Raw genomic sequence first — 19415 nt, forward strand, 5'->3', positions numbered from 1 at the left:
AGGCGTCCCAGCAGCCGGGGCCGAGCTTGGCTAGCAACCGCCTAGGGAAATGAAGATATTGAGTTTTGAAGAAACATAGATGCGGTCAGGGTGGTCTGGGGGTTCGATATGCCTTCTAGCCTTCCAGAAGCGATAATATTGCGAAATATGTACCGACCCTGCATATGGCCTAAGCTAGGAACGAATCCGCGGAAGTATAGGGTGCGTAATTAGTGGTATACCTACAGAGTATCGTCACCATGGAACCCAACTCTGAGACTTCGCACCTAGCAACATCGAATGGGTTAATGGCTCTAGGGGGGGTTTAGAAAACTTAGGACCTCTATCTTAGGCGATTAAAATATTTAAGCAACTCTAGTTCAAGCTTGGGGGCTCTCTGCTGGGTTTATTAACCTAGCATTCACTTATAAAGTCTCGGACAAGTTTCCTTGCTTCCTATAAGGTAGCTCTATAGGTGGTGTCAGGCGCCGTTGAGGTCCCTATGTATCATTTTGGGAGCGGTCAGTGTTTCCACTGGATGATCAACACTTACTTTGCTCTGGGGTTGACTAACATCGAGCACCGGAAATTCACGCGCATGTGGTTGTTCTCTGCCTAGCAAACCATGATAAACCTGTAGATTAGTGGTCCTTGTGTTGATTTGCTTGTTGATTTCTGTGGGTGACGCTAGATAGATGGTAGCGAATCTTGATGACGAGACAAATCTTGAATGTTCGTTTTGACGCTATTTGTAGCGCAGGCATGTTGATTTTCTGATACGCCCAGCTTTTGACAATTCCTATATAGAAATAAGTTATTATGAAACTTTGGTTTTCTGTCAGACACAGTAAGCAGTGACCTTTCCTTTATACTACATTGAATCGCCCGAGACTGGTAATCAGCGCACACAGTGTTATGCGAGATCACCTAGACTAGGTTTTGATAAAGTCTCCCATCAACAGATCAGTATAGGGTAGTGAGTATGCTATTTGGAGGACATATCGCTGTATTATTATAGGTTAATCAATAGTAATACAGGACTAACAGCTGACCACGATAGAACCTAGACTAGGAGATGCAACATCTTGATCACTTGGCCTTGTCCCACACGTGTCTGACATCCTTGATAAGAGCCGTAGAAGGGATACAGCGGATTCGGCGATGTTGATCCTCTCATAAGAACACTCCTCACTGCGCCATTTTCCCTTGCTAATTCTTTCGATCCTCTCTTTTAGCAAGTAGTCTAGGTAGTCCAGAATTATCGGGGCGACTCGAACATACCTTCTCAACTTAGATCGTCGTCATTCTTGATCGGGCCTTGCTCGCCAGCCTGTCACTAACTCGTCCTAACCATTCTATTCCTGTAAGCACCCAATACTACCTACGCATACCTTAGGCCGAGACCTTGGGATACCTACCCACTAGACAGCCAACCTATCTACTAAGGTACCCGACACCTACCACTACCCTGGTCTATCTGATCGCAAGTTCAAGATTGAATAGCGAGAGCCAAGCGCCAAGTCAGTACTACTTACGAATAGAAGCGCGTGTATTCTCCATAACAACAGTCGAACGCACGTGAGATGGCACCGCCGTGGGCAAATGATTTACGGCGTCTAAACCGCAACAACTTGACGACTCTACGGACCGCGCCATGGGCTGAAATATCGGGGTCACTGGGCGATCTTGGCACCTTGCTGCCTCTGATGATTGCCTTGGCCGCACAAGGATCAATCGATCTGGGAAGTACACTAGTGTTCACAGGCTTGTTCAACATCCTCACTGGCGTGTTCTATGGTATTCCTTTACCTGTCCAACCCATGAAGGTGAGTATCCGAGCAACATATTCGTGTCAAATTACATCAAAGCTTACCTCATGGTTACTGCATAGGCTATTGCCTCAGCAGCCATACAAAATGGCTCTCCCATGGGTGTCGTCACGGCTGCAGGCCAATGGGTTGGCGCTGCCGTACTCATCATGAGTGTTACAGGTGTTTTGAAGGGGGTTGTCCGTGTCGTACCCCTCCCAGTAGTAAAGGGTATTCAGTTGGGAGCAGGCCTCTCGTTGATTCTTGGCGCCGGATCTTCTCTGCTTCAGCCTCTGCACTGGGGCCGTCCAGCTCTTGACAACCGTGTGTGGGCTTTGATCGCCTTCCTCGTTCTAATTGGCACACAAAAGCTGTCCCGGTTCCCCTATGCTTTGATCTTCTTTATACTCGCCCTCTTATTCGCCTTTGTACAGGTCGCTATTTCTCACGAGAGCCTTCCGTGGCTTTATGTTTGGCACCCTCGCTTTGTCATGCCGCACTGGGTCGGAAAGGGTGATTCGCCTGCCCTGTGGATGGCCATCGGACAACTGCCTCTGACCACACTCAATTCTATCATCGCCGTTAGTGCACTATCCCAGGATCTTCTACCCGAACTCCCCACTCCCTCGGTGACATCCATCGGAATCAGCGTTGCGCTGATGAACTTGAGCAGCACCTGGTTCGGAAGTATGCCTGTCTGCCATGGTGCCGGGGGATTAGCCGCCCAATATCGCTTCGGGGCTCGAAGCGGCTCCAGCATCATGGTACTGGGAGCTTTTAAGCTGGTACTGGGGCTTATGTTTGGCGAAACTCTCGTAGATCTCTTGAAGCACTACCCCAAGAGTCTTCTTGGCATCATGGTGATAGCAGCTGGTCTCGAGCTCGCCAAAGTGGGCAACAGTCTCAACCAAGGAGCCTCCGACTTATGGAACACGGCTGCAGGTCATGGTCCTCGTCGACAACGCGATCTTTCAGATGATGAACGTCTGGAGAGATGGACTGTCATGCTCGTGACCACTGCTGGAATCCTCGCTTTCAGGAACGATGCTGTGGGGTTCTTTGCCGGCATGCTCTGCCATGGAGCGTATCGTCTTTCGGAACGACTGACAAAGCGATACTCGCACCGCGCATTTTCGACCGAGCATGAGGCCCTGCTTCACTGAATTTTGGCTCTTTTGTTTTATACTACAAAGACCTTATGAACACGCATTTCGCGTGGCGTTTTGTTCCTTCTCAGACAGTAGGGCATCGGCTTCGGGTGCTGATGATAAGCTTTGCCCTGGATATTTTGTGGAAGCGTGAGCCTCGATAGGCTTCTCAATATACTACCTAGTCATGCGTTACAAAGAGTGAGTATAGAATACAACATGTATACCCTAGTTGTTTCTGAATGTAAGTCGTTGGGTTGTCATTTCCAAATGCTGATACGTACTTCTAAGCAAAGGGACCACGCTTGACCGATCAATTGAACAGGTTTAAGGACTCCGATTTGATTCGGAATAGAAATTTCATAATGCTCATCGAAATGCTTATATTCAGATAGCTTCATTTACACATCGAGCAACAGGGTAGGCTGGTTGCAAAAAGTAGGGGAAAACGTAAAGGAATGCACTACTAACGAAATTGTTACATGCAAGAATGAGAGCCTCCAGAACGCAAAGTCAGGAACTGTATGATACAACACAAGCCACTCATAAGGACACAAAGTGGGGCTGGATTTGAGTGACATTGAAGATTGTATAGGCATTTTTTATGTTATTGAGAATTCGGCAAATGGAATGAATAAGGTCGGCTTTTGTTGATCTCAGGTATGAAAGTTGAAGCATTATATTGTTCCAAGAGATTTCTATTTTGGTCCGTGAACAATAAGGAATAAACCTACAACTCAAACGCGGGGAAAGAACTCACGTAGCACCATACATGTGTACCTCCCTCACTCAAGAGAAGACGCAGTAAGGTTTTTGCCCGAGGTCACACTTGCTTATCAGAGTCATCTACCTCACAAAGAGTTTTAATGTATTTTCTCTACCTGCCTCTTATTGGAACAATATCGAAACTGGTGCCTTCAATCTTTCATACAAGTAAATGCCTGGGAAAGTGCAACCAACCCAACAAGGTCATATTCGTGATTGCGACTTCCTGATTGCCCAAAGCGTACTAGCGGCGCAAAACATCGCGGTCAACCGCCAATCTCAGGCTCAGGTAGCAAGTAAGAGGAGACTCGGGGTACGTGAAGGAAGGAAGCCCCTCAGCTGACCTATCAAAACGTGCAGCCTTGCCCGCCCGGACCATCTCAGTTATCGCGGCTCAAAGGACCCAGAAAGCCTCGCCCGCTTGAACCTTAGGTTTTATTTTACCCGTCTCCAGCCAACGGCGATACCTTCTGGATTACACCCTGAGGTGAGGGCGAAGTGACGAAGGAGCTGGTCGCACGAGCAGCGATGACTTCGTCCATTGCTGGCCTGAATGGCCTGCAGAACAGCCTGGGTGCCGACAGAGATGCCCAGGCTGTCGCATCCAGGACCGTGACGACGACATCAACAGAAGCAGAAACAAGAACAAAGCCACAGCCACAAGCTGCGTCTTCACCAGCTGCGACGCCATCAAATGTGACTCCCACTCCATCTGCGACAAAGATAAACGCGACTTCGCATTCACCGACGAGCAACGACGAAAACCGCGACTCAAAAGTTGCTGACTCGGCACCGGCCAAACTCCCAACGCCTTCTGCTTCTACTTCTGCCCCAATTGAAACTTCAAGCCCAAATTCAAACGGAAACTCTGCTGGGGTTTCTTGCTCTTCGACTATGGCCAAGACTGCCAACCCTTCAAACTCAACTTCCACATCCACTCCCGCGCCTCCCTCGACAGCAATCGTCCCAACTGCATCTGCTCCTCCTCCAATAGTCGCATTAAATCCATCGCCCGAAGAACCTTCGGCTGCTCTTGCACCAAAGGCCGCAACCCCTAACCAAGAATCAGCATCGTCTGCCCCAGCGAAAGTGTCAGACTCTCGACCTTCACCATCTACGCCACCCTCGACTCACGGCGTTCCGAGCGCTCCTCCTACAGCTGCTAGTGCTACCAAATCAACATCACAGCAACAGCCAGAGATGCCATCGAGCACCGCGGTCTCAGTCCATGTGATTGCTAACTCTGGTGATCGCACCATGCTTGACGCTTCAACCCCTCGCGATGCGGCTGTAACATTAAATGTTGATCAAGCTCAACAATCTACACCCTTGCAGCTACAGATGCAGGCCGACAACTTGGGAGAGCAGTTTGCGCCTTCGACTCCTTATGCTGCAACATCGATGCCTACCATCAACCAGCACGCTTACATGATGATGGCACTGGCCACAATGTCAGGGGCAGCCACAGCCATGTCACCACCTCCCACAGTCACTCCAGCTCAAGTCACTTTGCCTAACCCGTTAGACGAGTCTTTCCAAGGCATTGCCCCGACAAATTCGGCGCGCCAATCAGATTCTCACAAGGCTCTTGAATCCTTTGCACGTATTGAATTTGCCGACAGCGTATTTCAGATGACCACCTATGCTGTCATAATTGGACGAGATCAGCGTGCACTGGAGCAGGCACGCCGTGACGAAAGACGCGCCGAAGAGTATAGGCGACGTACTGAAGAGAACGTACACCTAGGCCTCCCACCACCTTCCCCGATACACCCAGATCGAAGCAAGTTCAGCAAATCCTATGTCAGTGAAGAGGGAGGTATGCTGGGTCCCGAATCAGATACTGGGGAAAACCCCCGACCTACAAAAAGGCGTAAGACGAGTACACAGGGGTCATCACAGCACGACTTGGATGAAGCAGCAGCACAAGCTCAGGAAAATATGATTTCTAACCGACAATATGTTTCTCATACGCCTGGCGCTGCAGCAGTTGATCTGGGCTCTCTGCGTCCCTCGCCTTACCATGTTCCGTTTATTGGCATTCACTCACCAGGTCCAAACATTGCCTCCAAGACGAAAGCTATTTCCCGGGAGCATTTGAAGATCGCATACAATCAAGACATGGGTGTCTTCGAAGCTATACCTCTTCATAAGAATGGGTTCTTCTGTGAGGATGTGCACTACAATCGTGAAAAGCTCGTCCTGCGATGCGGCGATCGATTGCAAATAAAAGACGTCGACTTCCGATTTCTCATAAATGGAGTTGAGAGGGGCCGAACGGGTGCCGAGGAGGATATCGAGGAAGAACCCGCCATGACCCTCAAAAAGCGACACGCCCAAGGCGGAAAGGAGATGAGTTTCGACTTCGAGTCTGCGCATGGTAACGGCGAAATCCAGGATACGAGCGATGAACTGTCTGATGTGGCCAGCCCACCTGAGTCTCCTGACTTTGGTGACGGCGATGAAGATGAGGCTGAGGCTGAGGCTGAGGCAGAAGCTGAGGAGACAGCAGCCATCCAAACAGTGGAGACAGTCCGAGAAAAGGAAGCCAAGGCTGAAGCTGATATGGAAGAGGAGGCAGATGGTGAAATGGATGCAGAAATGGACATGGACATGGATATGGACATGGACATCGATGACATGACAATTGCTGGAGCAGACTCCGGATTGAAGGAGGATGGCATGCTTGACCCGCATCAAGGACATTTGATGCCTCAAATACCCAAAAAGAGGGGACCTGGCAGGCCACCCAAGAATGGCTATATGTCAAAACGGGAGCAGCGGTTGCTGAAGAAGCAACAGCAAGAGATTGCCAAGAAGACCTTGCCACAGGCACCTCCAGTAGAGCCGCCGATCAAACGTAAGGTTGGACGGCCCCGAAAACATCCTTTACCGGAGGGATCTTCGGGGAGACCAGAAAAACGCAAGTACAAACCTCGCAAGCCTCGGGAGGACGGTGCTGAAGGTTCAGATGCAGAGAGGCGAGCAAGAGAAAAGAAGGAGAAAAAAGCTCGACCAAAATCCCCTCCCTTGGAGCTCAAAATCGAGGACTACACAGAAGAACAGCTCCAAAAGCCAAACAAGAACTATGGCGTGCTTATCGACGAAACGCTTACCGCGGCTGGACCGGACGGTCTTACGCTCAAACAGATTTACAAGCGCATTTGTGAGAGATATCCCTGGTTCTACTTCCATACAGAAACGAAAGGTTGGGAAAGCAGTGTGCGCCATAATCTTATTGGAAATGAGGCTTTCAGAAAAGATGAGACTACGAACCTTTGGTCTCGTGTTCCAGGTGTTGAACTCGATGCTGGTAAGAAGAGAAAGGCATCGTCACCAGACCGTGCAGCAACACACGCGTATGGCCAATATCCAGCTCCGTATGCCTACAATGCCCAGCATATGGCACCTGGAGCTACTGGCTACCCCCCTGGCCAAGCACCTCCTGGTTATCATATGCCAGCATACGCGGCACAGCAGACGCAGCCGGGGCGGCCAGCGCAGCCATTTGGTGCATCTGCATCACCACCAACGCCTGGCCAACCAGCTCCAGTAGCGGTGGCATCACAACCGCCAGCGCCAGCACAGCTACCACCAGGTTACGGACCTCCGCCAGCCCCTCTGCGCCCACAGCTTGGGGTGCCCCCGCAGGGTGCTTATAGTTCCCCATACGCACCACGGCCACCACCACCAGCAAACACACCGATCAAGAGCGAGGAAGGGCACGCCAATGCTGCAGCCGTTCCTGCTGGCGCACCGCTTGCGCAGCAGCAGCAGCACCACCCCCACCCCTCAGTGCCTCTGACTGCTGCCGCGAAGACTGTGCCTGGAACAGGACCGCCACAGGCGCAACAACAGCCTGCCACTCCTGTGAACCGCACCCCGTCGGTTTCAGCAGCGTCTCCCACAGCCCGCTATGCCATCGAGCCCAAGCTCCTCGCTGCGGTTGTCAAGCTGAAGAGTGGCCTGATCGAAAACCTTAAGAAGGCTCGTAACCCCAAAGCCGAAGGGATTGTCATGTCAGCACTCAACCGCTGCATCGGCCTTAAAAAAGATGCGACCGAGAACGACAAAATGGAGACGATTTGCATGAAAGGCATCCGCCAGGTTGTTGATGCCTACATGAAATCAAAGAGTCCCACGCCTGGACCCGCCTCTTTGGGCTCGCCCCCTGCTGCCGAGACGATGCCTTTCTTTGACGCCAAAGTTCTCGCGTCCATTAATGGCTTCAAGGATGTCTCTGTCAAAGCTCTCAACCCAAAGCTTGGCGAGGCCAAAGCGGAGGCTGTCACGTTGTCGGCTATTGACCGAGTACTCGGCATAGCAGACGCTAGCATTGTCCCACCACCTGGTGAGGGTGAGGCTGTTGGAAACTTCGAAGGGATCGAGCTGCACCTCATGAAATCCATTCGGCAGCTTCTGACGGGTATGAACCAGAAAGTTTGAGATCGAGATTTGATGTGGCTGCTGTTACCATCATTGAGGTGCCACCTCTGGATTGACCAGAGTCAAGTTCAAGGATACCGCGAAGGTTAGAAAGAGGTAGTGGGATACTAGAGTAGGGTACAATCCTTTTCATGGCGTTTGGATGGTCTAACGACGGATACGACCCAGGGGCGCTGGACTTATTTTACTAAGGCTCTAACGTCCCAAAGCAAAGGACCCTTTATGCTTTAGGGCATTCTTTTCATGATAGGGTCACATGTCAAGCGAAGAAGCTTGATCCAAAAAGGTACATGGAGTTTCTTGTTGGGGCCATTGATGCCCCTTTCTTCTCTTGTCTCATATACCTCTAGAGCAAGCGATCGTCTTCCAATTCGATATTTCATAAACTTTTTTTTTGCATTCAGTCTATCTGCGTGAGACTACGTGAACTTCACAGCTTAATTGTACGCCCTCAGCTCAATCCGTGTTCTCTGCTCAGCAGAAATTCTCCATCCACCCCAGGGTGCTCTCGATTGCAATAGGTTTGTGTCACTCAAACATAAAGATCTTCGTACACATTACGACCACGAGAAAAACAGGATTTCAAGCTACCAGCACGTACGCCGTCCAGAGGGACGCTCATTTTCTCCAGCTCAGCAAATCATCCTCAAGACTTTCATGTTTGTAAAAATGCCAGTAACAAAAGCCGTCCTCATCATCATTGTCTCTTGTAACATGACATTCTTGTTCGTTCTTGTTCGCCAGTCCCAGCCCGTGCATATCCACTACCAAAGGGATGAGCTGAGATTATCCTCCACTTTCCATTGCATTGCATTCCATCCACGTCTGTTTGTTTCATCACCATATCTTACTGAGATTTCCAGTTCCCCCCTGCGCCCGAGGTATCAAGTAAAAAGAAAAGAAAAGCAAAGAAAAGGATTAAGCTTCTATATGAGAAGGGGGTGTGGGAAAATGTGTAAGAGAAGTTTTGTTAGGGAAAGGTCAGATACGCCTCACACCGATTAGAAAGAAATTTAGAAGTAATGCCGTGTGTATGGCATCGATCAAGCTGTCTGTAGGTTCTCTTGCTCTTTCTCAGACTCTAGGTTTGACTTGGTTTCTTCAACCTTTTGGCCCGCGAGTTTGTCGACGCCAGAAACACCGCTGTCGGCCTCGTCGTATGAAATTCCCAGGCCGTTGGCTTCCTTTCGGGCCGTGCTAGCGTCCTCTTCGGCCCCTTCGTCGAGGTTCATCAGAGCCGGTGGGCGATGACGCATCTGCTTGGCTTTAGAAAGAGAAATTGTCTTTTGCTGGTACGTCGTAGTGATGGGTTTTGAATCATCTCGATCAATTGTCGCCTTCATCAAGGCCGCCATCCATAGACGACCTTGCTTTAGGTTGGGAACAGCGAAGTAGTGAACGGTTGGCTTTGTGAAGTTCACAGCCCTGGAGAGACCAGCTCGGGGAGGAACCAGCTTGAAGATGAAGATAGAGTCATCTCCCTTCTCCAAGTTATCATCGCCATTCTGGGACGCAGGCATCGACTGACCCCCAAGGCTTGTGATCGTAGCATGAAGACCTGTGAGCTTTTCATTGTCTGCTGGTAGAACTCGGTGAAACGAGATATCGATGAGTCCCTTTTCCTGGTCGTCATCTTCTGAGTAATAATAAGCAAGCCGCCGGCCCTTGAGAACAAAGAAACGAGGCTTCCAGGTTGTCATGAGGTTGGAACTCTTCTTCCTCATCCAGCCACTATAATCGGCATCTTTGCTTGCTTCCTTTGGCGAGATTTTGAGCAGCCCGCGGGTGTATGCGCTCGTTTCCTTCTTGCCCTTCTTCCCAGCCTTCTTGTTGAGCTGGGTTAAGGGAGTACTAGGACTCTTGGCAGTGTCGGGCGACTCAAGATCGAAGCTTGCTCCGCCTGATGGAGTTGTCGAGCCGGTTCGCGCAGGTGAGTCGACCAAGAAATCTTTGTTCGATGAGTCCGTTGGAGTTGACGCCTTCGATCGGTCAAGGCTAAGGTTATCAGATATGGCCCGCATACCCTTTCCTCCAGCCAGGGCAATGGGTTTGTTGACCATTGACGACAGCCAGTCCGAGTTGAAACCTTGATGTCTCGATGTCATAGGTGAGGCGGTTGAGCGAGCGGAACTGACCGAAGTGTCCAGTTTGGTGACGGTGGGTGAAGGAACGTCATTGGGTGGTGGCATGTTCATCGTTGATTCCGAAGCGGCTGACGCAGTTCTCCTATGAGCGCCAGACTGAATACCGTAGTACTTTTGAGCTGCTGACGAGATACCCCCTTCCGCAATAGACCCCACGCTACCGAATCTTGACTGTCGTGCCATAGCTGTGGCGCTTCTAACCCTTTGCTCTTCGGCATAGCTTGACTTTCTCGATTCAGCATTGCTGTCGCGCTTTCGCAACAAGTTTCTCTTCCTCCCATCCACTTCTGTTCCGGAGAAGTAACCCCGATCAGCGTCGACGCTAGAATCCTGTGCTTCTGCTCCCGATGGGCTAAGTAGATCCTGAAGGCCAGTTGAAGAAAGGGGTCGCTGGGGGGGTTGCGAATAAGCGTTGCCTAGGGTCCAATTTCTGTCAAATGATGGTTGCTTTTTATGGGCAGTCTCGCTTCCGGGGAAAGTACCCGATGTCGCGATCCTAGGAACGGGAACGGCTGGGCTTGCCGTCGGAGGGCCAGCTTGGCGAAAGTCAGTCGACGAAGAGTGTCGACGCGAATGGTTCAATTCCCTGATCGACGCCGCGGATGGCCGCTTGATATGACTAGCGCGGTTAGAGCTCTCTTGCGCATGAGATCCTCCAAATGTCGGAGATGCCTTTGGCGTATTCTGTGATAAAGAGAGTCGCCTCGTCTGAATAGAAGTGGGCCGATTGGTCAGGGTGTTTGCTCGGCTCCGAGATCTACGGCCTTCTTCTGAACCATCGTTTCCAAAGGTTTGTGTTGTACGCCGTGTCTCCAGGCCTTGGTTACTCACTTCATCCTGAAGTGCCTTAATTTTGTGCCAAGTCTTGAGGCGCCGGCCGACAGACCCAAGATCGAATGCCTTGATGAACAGTGAGCTCTGATCCATACCAAGGATAACCTCACCGGATATCTCTTGGTCCCTAAAGACCTCGCAGTGGTGCTTTTCGACTCCCGACGTAAAGAGATATTCGGCAACGTCATCGGGAGACCACGATTCGACTTCGTCTCGCGTATGGAAACCCTCCTCTTCTTCGTCAGTCTCTTCACCTTGTATGTATGATGTTCGTTGGTCGGGATGGGTGCTGCTATATTCGCTTCCAGAGTCGTTCGCTATCGCTCGGAGTCCGCCATTGCTCGCTGGTGATCGTAAATCGGTAATGTGCTCGTCAATAACAGTGAGCGTTTCATGCAAGACAGGGCTGTCCTGATTCTGAGTCGTTAGTTGGCTCAAGGCGGGCAACACAGGCGGCTCGCTCGACACCAGTGAGGGTTCGGATTTGACGTTATTGAGAGGTAATGTCACAGGGTTCCTAGTTTGTGGTTGTTGCAACTCGTTCTCTTCTTTGGTACCTGTATCAGCGCTCGAGTCCTGAGCCTGTTCTTGCTGAGCAGTCTGGGCCTTCGAAGCACTGAAAGTGCTTGTGGGGATATTTCTTGGGGCTGGCCTAGTGTAAACTGCCAAGTGTCAATCAATGTTCTCGCCGTGGGCTGTAGAACAACGTTTTAACCAACCTTCAGGAAAGAGTCCATTATTATTGTTGACCAGATGACGGCCAAGGAACCATCCATCACCAAACTCGTCGTCTCGTTCTATAAGTTCAACTCGGTCTCCCTTCGCAAGACTGAGTTCATCGGAGCTTCGAGCCTGGAAATCATCTGCAGGGTTGGGAAACGAAATCAGTATCAGAGGATACTATAGACAAAGAACGCGAGGCCAGAGTATTAACATACGTATCACAATCAAGGTGTCGCCAACTTCTGGCTTGGGCGACCCTTCATTGGGGCCTCGTGAGGCCATGATGAGATGAAGCGATGCGCTGTTGATGGTTGAGGCGATTGCGTTGATGTCGGACGTTTGAGGCCGTGCAGGGAGGAACGGAGTGGCAGTTTAAGGGCGGTTGGAAACTCTGCGGAACCTGACGGTGGCGCTGGACCGAGCCTGATAGTTACAGCGGGTAGCCAGCCAGCCAAGAGAGAGGCTTGTCGGTAGAGTGAGGAAAACAGAACGAAGTCTGACTTGTACGCCATCCACCGAACCAATACTCTGTCGCCGTATTGCCAGAGCTGGGTTCGGTCGGTTCAACTCTCCACAGCGAAAGAGCTGGAGATGATGCGTAAGTTGGGTATAAGAGCTTGAGGAGACAGACACCAAGCCCGGCCGTGGCTGAGGTGGTGCGCTATGATAGTGCGCTCGAGTGGTGCGCTAAGGTACGAATGCTTTGCTGGGGTGGAGCAGTCGTCGCGGTTGGGGAAGAAGTGTGAAGTGCGTGGTCCCTGGACAAGAGGAGATGCCTGGGTATCTTAGCGTGGAAGGCTGCGATTGGTGCGACCGAGCAAGGGGAGGGTTTTTTCCTGATGCAAGTGATGAAAAGACTTGGGCAAGCTTAAGTATATCTTAGCCAGCCTCGAGACCAGTTTATTTTAGCGCCCCAATTCTTGCTCCCTGGTGGCCAGGTCAGAACATATGGCTTTGATAAAGGCTGTAGGCCAGGTCACAACACGTCCGGAGACTCAAGGTTCGTTGTCGTGAAATATTTAAACAAGCAGGTGAGAAGCTGTCGGTAATCAACGGTTCGACAGAAGTAGAATGGATCATGGGATAGGATTTGACTTGCTGGTGGACGTAGTAAATACTTTTCCATATAGTGTATGTATCGACCTCCAGTCCAGTCCAGTCCAGTCCAGTCCTAGGACTCCCGGGATTGGATGATGTGGTCGAGCTTTTGCAGATACTATTTTAGGAAGCCAGCAAAGCGGACTCGACATGAGCGGGAGCAGGTGTCGTTCGTTGCCTTGGCTTTGTATATTGCCTCAATGGCTTTGAGCAAGAGGTCTCTTTCCTGAGCAGCGATCACTCAGTTTGGCGAAAAGCCCAACTAGTTAGTGAGGTATATAAGATTATTGAAGAATGAAGTAGTTGTACACGGGTCGCGAATGCTAGCGATGCAGCAAATTGGTGATAATGCAGGGTCAGGGCCAGCTCTCAAGTAGTACAAGGCAAACAGATATGGCCGAATATTGAGCTTACCAGTATTGCATTGACCGGCAGTCACGGGTACGGGCATGGCAGAGTCACCAGACTTGTTGAATAACTCAGACATATGGAATGGGGTATGGGAGGAACTCGTTCTTCCTGTTCCCATCCATTGACAGTAGTATATACATATGACCTGACTACTTACGTGCTGTGTCATAAGTGCGCACTACCTTAGTGGCCCTAGATTCACGATGAAAATGATGAGGGCTATATGGCTCATAATAAGAGGAAGGAATGCCATCGTGACTTAGCACTATGTAAGGTACCTTACCTAAGGTAGTTATCGTGCAATCAAAGATCCTGGCGCAACAAACTGGCTACTGTTTATTGGCATTCATATCAGGTACCCAGGCCCCATTGATTCCCATGTCAAGCTGAATTATAACCATGGGTGAGAGACAGACACATTTGAGGACAAGCCAACATTGGCATGTACTTGCTATGACAACTTACAGGATTGTTTGCTGGGTCTTGTTTGCTGGGTCTTGATAATCTGTCCCAACGTTAGCATGATCATGGCTCTCCGGAATTGTGGCAGAGGCCTGCTTTTATGACCAGACGCTTTGCAGCAAACGGAAATTACGGTGTTGTTGAACTCATGGGGCCTTGGTTATCAACCAGCCAACCTACTTCCGATTACATACTTGTCATTCATATGAGGAAATGAGGCACGGTGCAGGTCGTGTAACGTATAATTCTTCAAACCGATATGGTTTGTGCACAACAAGACTTTTGGCTGGCTGAAGCAAAAGGCAACATAAGTCGTCGTGTGGTGAGAAATGGAATTCCACACGGTGTGTATCCAAGACAACGATTCGAGGCAAATAATCGACGACGAATCCAATGTTTTGGTGTTCGATAATGGACAAATTCATCCTACTAGGTACACAGGATGTTTTTAAGTTAGTTCACCAGAGTTTAAATAAACGAGAACCCAGTCAACGTCAACGTCAATGCCAAGATCACATCACATCACATTCTCCCCGCTCTCACACTTTTTTTCTCAGACAAAAAAGAAGGGTCCATACCTAGAGGTAGGTAGTTGCGCTGAGTCACATACGTGATACGTATGATAATGTACACAAAGCAATGGTCTAAGCGAAAATTGCGGTAGCCTAAATTCAAACTTGTCTTTTGAGAGGGAGCATCTCGATAAGAAAGAAGACATTCAAGGGTACAGACGTCGATAAACATCTATTTTGGAATAGGTTCACAATAGGGCATATGATTCATGCTGTAGGCCTGAGACATGCAGTGCAATTGTGAACATTAATAAGGACTTCCACCAAGCATAGGGAGGTCGGTAAGCTAGGGGAGGAAAGAAAAGAAAGAACAGGACCTTGATCCTAAATGACAAAAAGACTTAGGCAATATAGCTTAAGCTTAGGATAGCTTTTACCAAGTTTATTTTAACACCCTATAAAGGTTCGCTGTTTTCCTGCCCCAGGAGGGTAAGGTACCTATCAGCCACTTGAGAACTTGACTATCGGCTGGCTGCAGCTAAGGTACATACATCCAGTCCTCAGAACGACAAGATGTACTACCTAGGTAGGAAAGTTAGTACCTACCATGTATTGGATGTATTGCGTATTTGTCCTAGGTACGTACCTACCTCTTTGCTCTTCCCCCCTCATTTCTTTGTTAGGTTGTTTGTTGGTAGCTGAAGCCTTCCTTCTCAAGGTCGGTTGGCGCCACCCAAGGTACCTACCTTACCTACCCTACCTTATTTTCCTTTGTTCAATAATATCTCTGCCATGGAAGGCTCGACTGCCTGCGCTTGCACCTTTCCCATTATTTGGCAACTATTCGAAATTGGGCTCAGGGTTTCTCCGCTTGCCTCCAACCAACAATATTCACACATCCCCCATCTATCCAGTTATCCAACCATCTACCTACCTACTTACGCAGCCACGGACACCCATCCCTCTGATAAGTCTTGATATCGACCTTTCTTCGACCTCAAATTTCTTCCACCGCAGGCTGTGCTATTGGGTTGGTTTTGCTCGTCGAGCTGCACTGACAACATCGCTGTTTGCCTTGTCTTGTGCTTGACTTCACTCACCTCAACCACTTCGCTCTCGATGTTGATTCACGACCCTCGCTGCCTTGATCGTGCGAATTCACTTCGCTGAACCATGATTGACTCTGCGGCACTCTACTTCAAAAAGCGGCGACGTTGAAGCATGATTTCAACTAGTGTTCCGCGCCCAGGTTTTGCAGCAACTCTACATCGTGACCCAGATCTTCATACAAAAAAAAAAACACCATACATCCGTGAAATGCCACATACCTCAAAGTCGAATCAGTCACGGGCTAACCCTTCACCCGATGCTCAACAGATCGCTTCCTCCAACCAAACTGTCAATTTCCTCCTTGGTGGTCGCGCTCGCTCATGGATGACAGGGGACCCATCCGCAACAACCAACCCTACTAGACTCGCTCCAGTAGCCTCCAGTAATTCCCGGCAACGGAACAAAAAGAGAAAGGTGTCTGACGCTGCTCCCCCAACCCAGAACGACAATGACATACATCGCGATAATCACCCGACCGAGCAATCATTCGAACAACAACCAGGTGCCGGAGAATCAGCAAGGTATATGATCTTCCCCTAACTAAAGACCCTTTCCCATCCTCTCGGGCATGTTGTTTTGCCAAGCAACGGATCCTCGGCTGCGTCTCGTAGCCTTGCATGTCCTTCTAGGATTCGAACTATCGCCACCAACGTTGACATTGCTTACATTCTCCAACATTTCTGACTCGATCATAGAGCTTCGACCGTCCTGCCCTCTCCGGCGCTGACCGACGCACCGAGCCCGAATGTCTCGAATCAAACCGACTGCACTCATCCCGATCCAAGCGCTCACGTAGGAAGCGCAGGGCCCGGGGGGCCAGTCTCTGATAGTAACATGAACGAAAGCGACTCGACACACGTCGCGACTAATACCAGCTACCCAAACTCTACGGCCGCCATCTCCTTGCACCCCAGGACTTCTATGCCACAGCAAAACTACGTCACTCAACCGACAATTCAACCTGCGGCGACTGGCCCTCCGTTGGCTGATCAAGCTCCTCAGGCAACAGCCTCGCCGCTCTCCCACATAGAAATACGCCCTCGAAATCCAGGAGTGCCTCTAGAAACGAACTCGAGACAGCATATCAGACCAGCCACTGCTATTGGTCATCAAGCAAAGCGCCCTCGGGTTCAAGAAGCAACAAGTCCGGGAAATTCCAGAGACCGAAATATCTGTCTAAAATGGTCCAACTCGATCGACCACCGCATGGCACAAGCTGCCCATGCCGGGCTCCTGAATGAGACAGTTGAAAAACCACGATACAGGATCTTGGCGGAAGCATGCCAGAACGAAGATTTCTTCTACATTGCTTTTCACCAGGCACTTTGTGCTTGGTCCTTAAATAGAGGGCCGATTCATGCGCTCTTCCATGGATTAGTGCAGCCAAACCTGCTGGATGCTGCCTTTGACGTAGCGCAAACCATTCTTAGGAAGAATGAACACATGTCCCATGCACATCTGCAATGGTTTGCCAATTTTCCCAGTACCATTGCTGAGTTCTCAAGGGTTTTCCCCAATACAGAAGCGGCTAGAGACATTTCTGCATTTCTCATCCAACTAGCAACAACCTGGCAATCGCTCTCACAAAATGTTCTAGCACGAAAGTATCCTTTGCTCGCATACGAGCTGACATTCGTCCTACGTTGCCGAGCCAAAGGTCTACAGTCTATGCTGTTCACCATGAGCCGCAGGAGCCTTGGCATAAATGACGGACCTGTGGCAGCTGCGATGAACGCCATTTTTGATCAGGATAGGCTGGACGAAGCTGCATACGAGGCTCGCGTTGAGGCTCCTGAAACCCTCAAACGCGCGAGGGAGGCAATTGCGATGAAATACCGGGACCTTGTTATATCGGCTCAACGAGCAACATCCAGTACGTTACCCCAGAATCCGCTTCCTATTTCAACGAAATACTCACTCTTCCGGCTAAAAGATGCAGGCTCGAGTGCTCATATAGCTGCACAACGTGGACATCAATCGCTACCGCCTACAGCAACTGACCCATCTTATCCCGTGCATACCGCACCTGCTTCATCTCCTCCCCTTCCCTCACATTTCGATGCATTCGCTGTTAGGCCTGTAGGCGACCCAAGGGTGGTAAGCCCAGCGTCTGTGAGTAGCCACCCGCCTTCTACAGGCAACAGTGTCAGCGGGATCCAGGGACTACGACGACCGAATCACCTCCACATCCAAACTGATACTACAACATCGTCGCCTCATTTTGCCACTGCCTACCAGTCTCCCCAGTTACCACAGCATCCATTACCTAGGTCATCAAGCGCTGGGTCGCTCCCGATACTGCCAAACCGCGGATCTCCTGCCACGACTAACAACACTCCTATCATTCCATCGAATGGCCCATCACGAACAGCTATTTTACCGCCGAATAACCCTTTATTACAACGACGAGCAGCCTCGTTTGCACATCCATCCCAGGCGCTTCCCGCCCCTCACGGGACATACACCGAAAACCAAGCACCGCAACACCAGCTGGCAGGAACGCCGCAAGTCTCGAGTCCAGTTTCGCAGATGAGCCCTCATCATCATGGCCAGCCTATGCAGTCCCCGCAGTTTCAAATGGCATACAATCAATTAAACCCACCTCGCAGGGCATCTAATCCGCAATATAACATAATGCCAGCTCCGCCAGCTCATGTTTATTCCGCTCACCCGATAGGGCCACGAAATCCAGCATACCAGGTACCGGTCGCTAGCTATCCGCATTCACTGGCCGGGCCCGTCCAGCAAATACCGGAAGCCGAATATCCAGCTAGCCCGTATGGCTATGGCTCACTTCAAGTTGGGTTGCAGCATGTCGGTGTACGCAGTCCCAGGCGTGTTCCCTTGATTCCTGGCAAAACTCGACATTATCAATTTGTCAGACAGCTAGTATACCAACCTCTAGCCCTTGAGCCTCAAAGGGGACTGCGGTCTTTGTCTTTCAACGTGACAAAAGAACAGATACAAAAGTTAGCGAAGAAAATCGAGGGCATTGGTCTTCCATTTTGCTACTATTCCGAGGGCTCTCGTCGTTACCGGCTGCGAATGATTGTGCAACCTGAGACACAAGCTGAACCATGCGAGTCAGATTGGGTGATGTCTGCAACTTGCTGGCCTAGCCATATATTTTTTGACCTGAATTCAAAGTCCCTTGAGCTACGACGAAAACAACATTTTCATAAAGATCAGCCGTTGGAGTTGACAGATTTCTTAGTTGAGGGTGAGAACAAGATGACCATCAGCTATCCTGCTGTTGAACAGAATTCCAAGCCGGGGTATAAGCATTTTATGGCGATTGAGATAGTGGAGACAATGAGCCATAAGGCGATTACTGACCTTATACAGTCACGGCACTTCCCAGCAGAGGAAACGAAGCACAAGATAATACGCCGCTTGCGTCCCTCGGATTCAGACGACATCATCGTCCAGGACGAGACTCTGCCAATCTCCTTGGCAGACCCTTTTAGTAAGCAGAGGGTTGCGGTTCCTGTCAGGGGCGGTCAATGCAAGCACTTGGAATGTTTTGATCTAGAAACGTTCTTGGGGACCAGAAGTGGAAAAGAGCCTCAAAAAGGAGGCGGCCCGCAGCAACAGGGGGAAGAACCTTCGTTGGTGGACAGATGGGGTTGTCCAATATGCGGACTCGATGCACGTCCTATCAGTCTCTTGGTGGATGATTATCTCGCAGCAGTGAGGCGTTCGCTGATCAGCAATGGCGACACTCGGACAAGAAACATCAAAGTGGCTCCTGATGGAGCGTGGTCTGCAGTATGGGAGCCGGAGGAGTCTGATGACGATTCACCAGCACCGCAACCTAAAGGTTCGGTTAATGGGCATGCTAGTAGGCAACCAAGGCCACCCCCGACACCAGTCATCGACATATCGGATGATGAATAGAGTCTTTGGGTGTTCTTTCTTGGTGGGAATGGGATAATTTGGGATTTTCGTTCCTATGCGAGGCGTTCTGGAAACAAG

General features: G+C 50.2%; 4 protein-coding genes across 4 annotated transcripts; 3 read left to right on the forward strand and 1 right to left on the reverse strand.

Annotated features, from left to right (window-relative positions):
• Window positions 1-1562: 1562 nt before the first annotated feature.
• Window positions 1563-2950, forward strand: FTJAE_8175 (sulfate transporter; the record flags this gene model as incomplete). Its single annotated transcript, XM_037354964.1, has 2 exons — window positions 1563-1805; window positions 1871-2950. 2 exons carry the CDS (start codon window positions 1563-1565, stop codon window positions 2948-2950), a joined length of 1323 nt encoding a protein of 440 aa, XP_037204763.1.
• Window positions 2951-4228: 1278 nt separating this feature from the next.
• On the forward strand, window positions 4229-8146 carry FTJAE_8176 (forkhead box J2; the record flags this gene model as incomplete). Its single annotated transcript, XM_037354965.1, has 1 exon — window positions 4229-8146. One exon carries the CDS (start codon window positions 4229-4231, stop codon window positions 8144-8146), a length of 3918 nt encoding a protein of 1305 aa, XP_037204764.1.
• Window positions 8147-9189: 1043 nt separating this feature from the next.
• FTJAE_8177 (budding BOI2) lies at window positions 9190-12129 on the reverse strand (the record flags this gene model as incomplete). Its single annotated transcript, XM_037354966.1, has 3 exons — window positions 9190-11786; window positions 11844-11987; window positions 12063-12129. The coding sequence occupies 3 exons, from the start codon at window positions 12127-12129 to the stop codon at window positions 9190-9192; spliced, it is 2808 nt and encodes a 935-aa protein (XP_037204765.1).
• Window positions 12130-16274: 4145 nt separating this feature from the next.
• FTJAE_8178 (uncharacterized protein) lies at window positions 16275-19337 on the forward strand (the record flags this gene model as incomplete). The annotated part of the gene is made up of 1 exon (XM_037354967.1): window positions 16275-19337. The coding sequence occupies one exon, from the start codon at window positions 16275-16277 to the stop codon at window positions 19335-19337; it is 3063 nt and encodes a 1020-aa protein (XP_037204766.1).
• Window positions 19338-19415: the final 78 nt, after the last annotated feature.

The sequence above is a fragment of the Fusarium tjaetaba genome (assembly GCF_013396195.1).
Source record: "Fusarium tjaetaba strain NRRL 66243 chromosome Unknown NRRL66243_c0000172, whole genome shotgun sequence".
NCBI lineage: Eukaryota > Fungi > Ascomycota > Sordariomycetes > Hypocreales > Nectriaceae > Fusarium > Fusarium tjaetaba.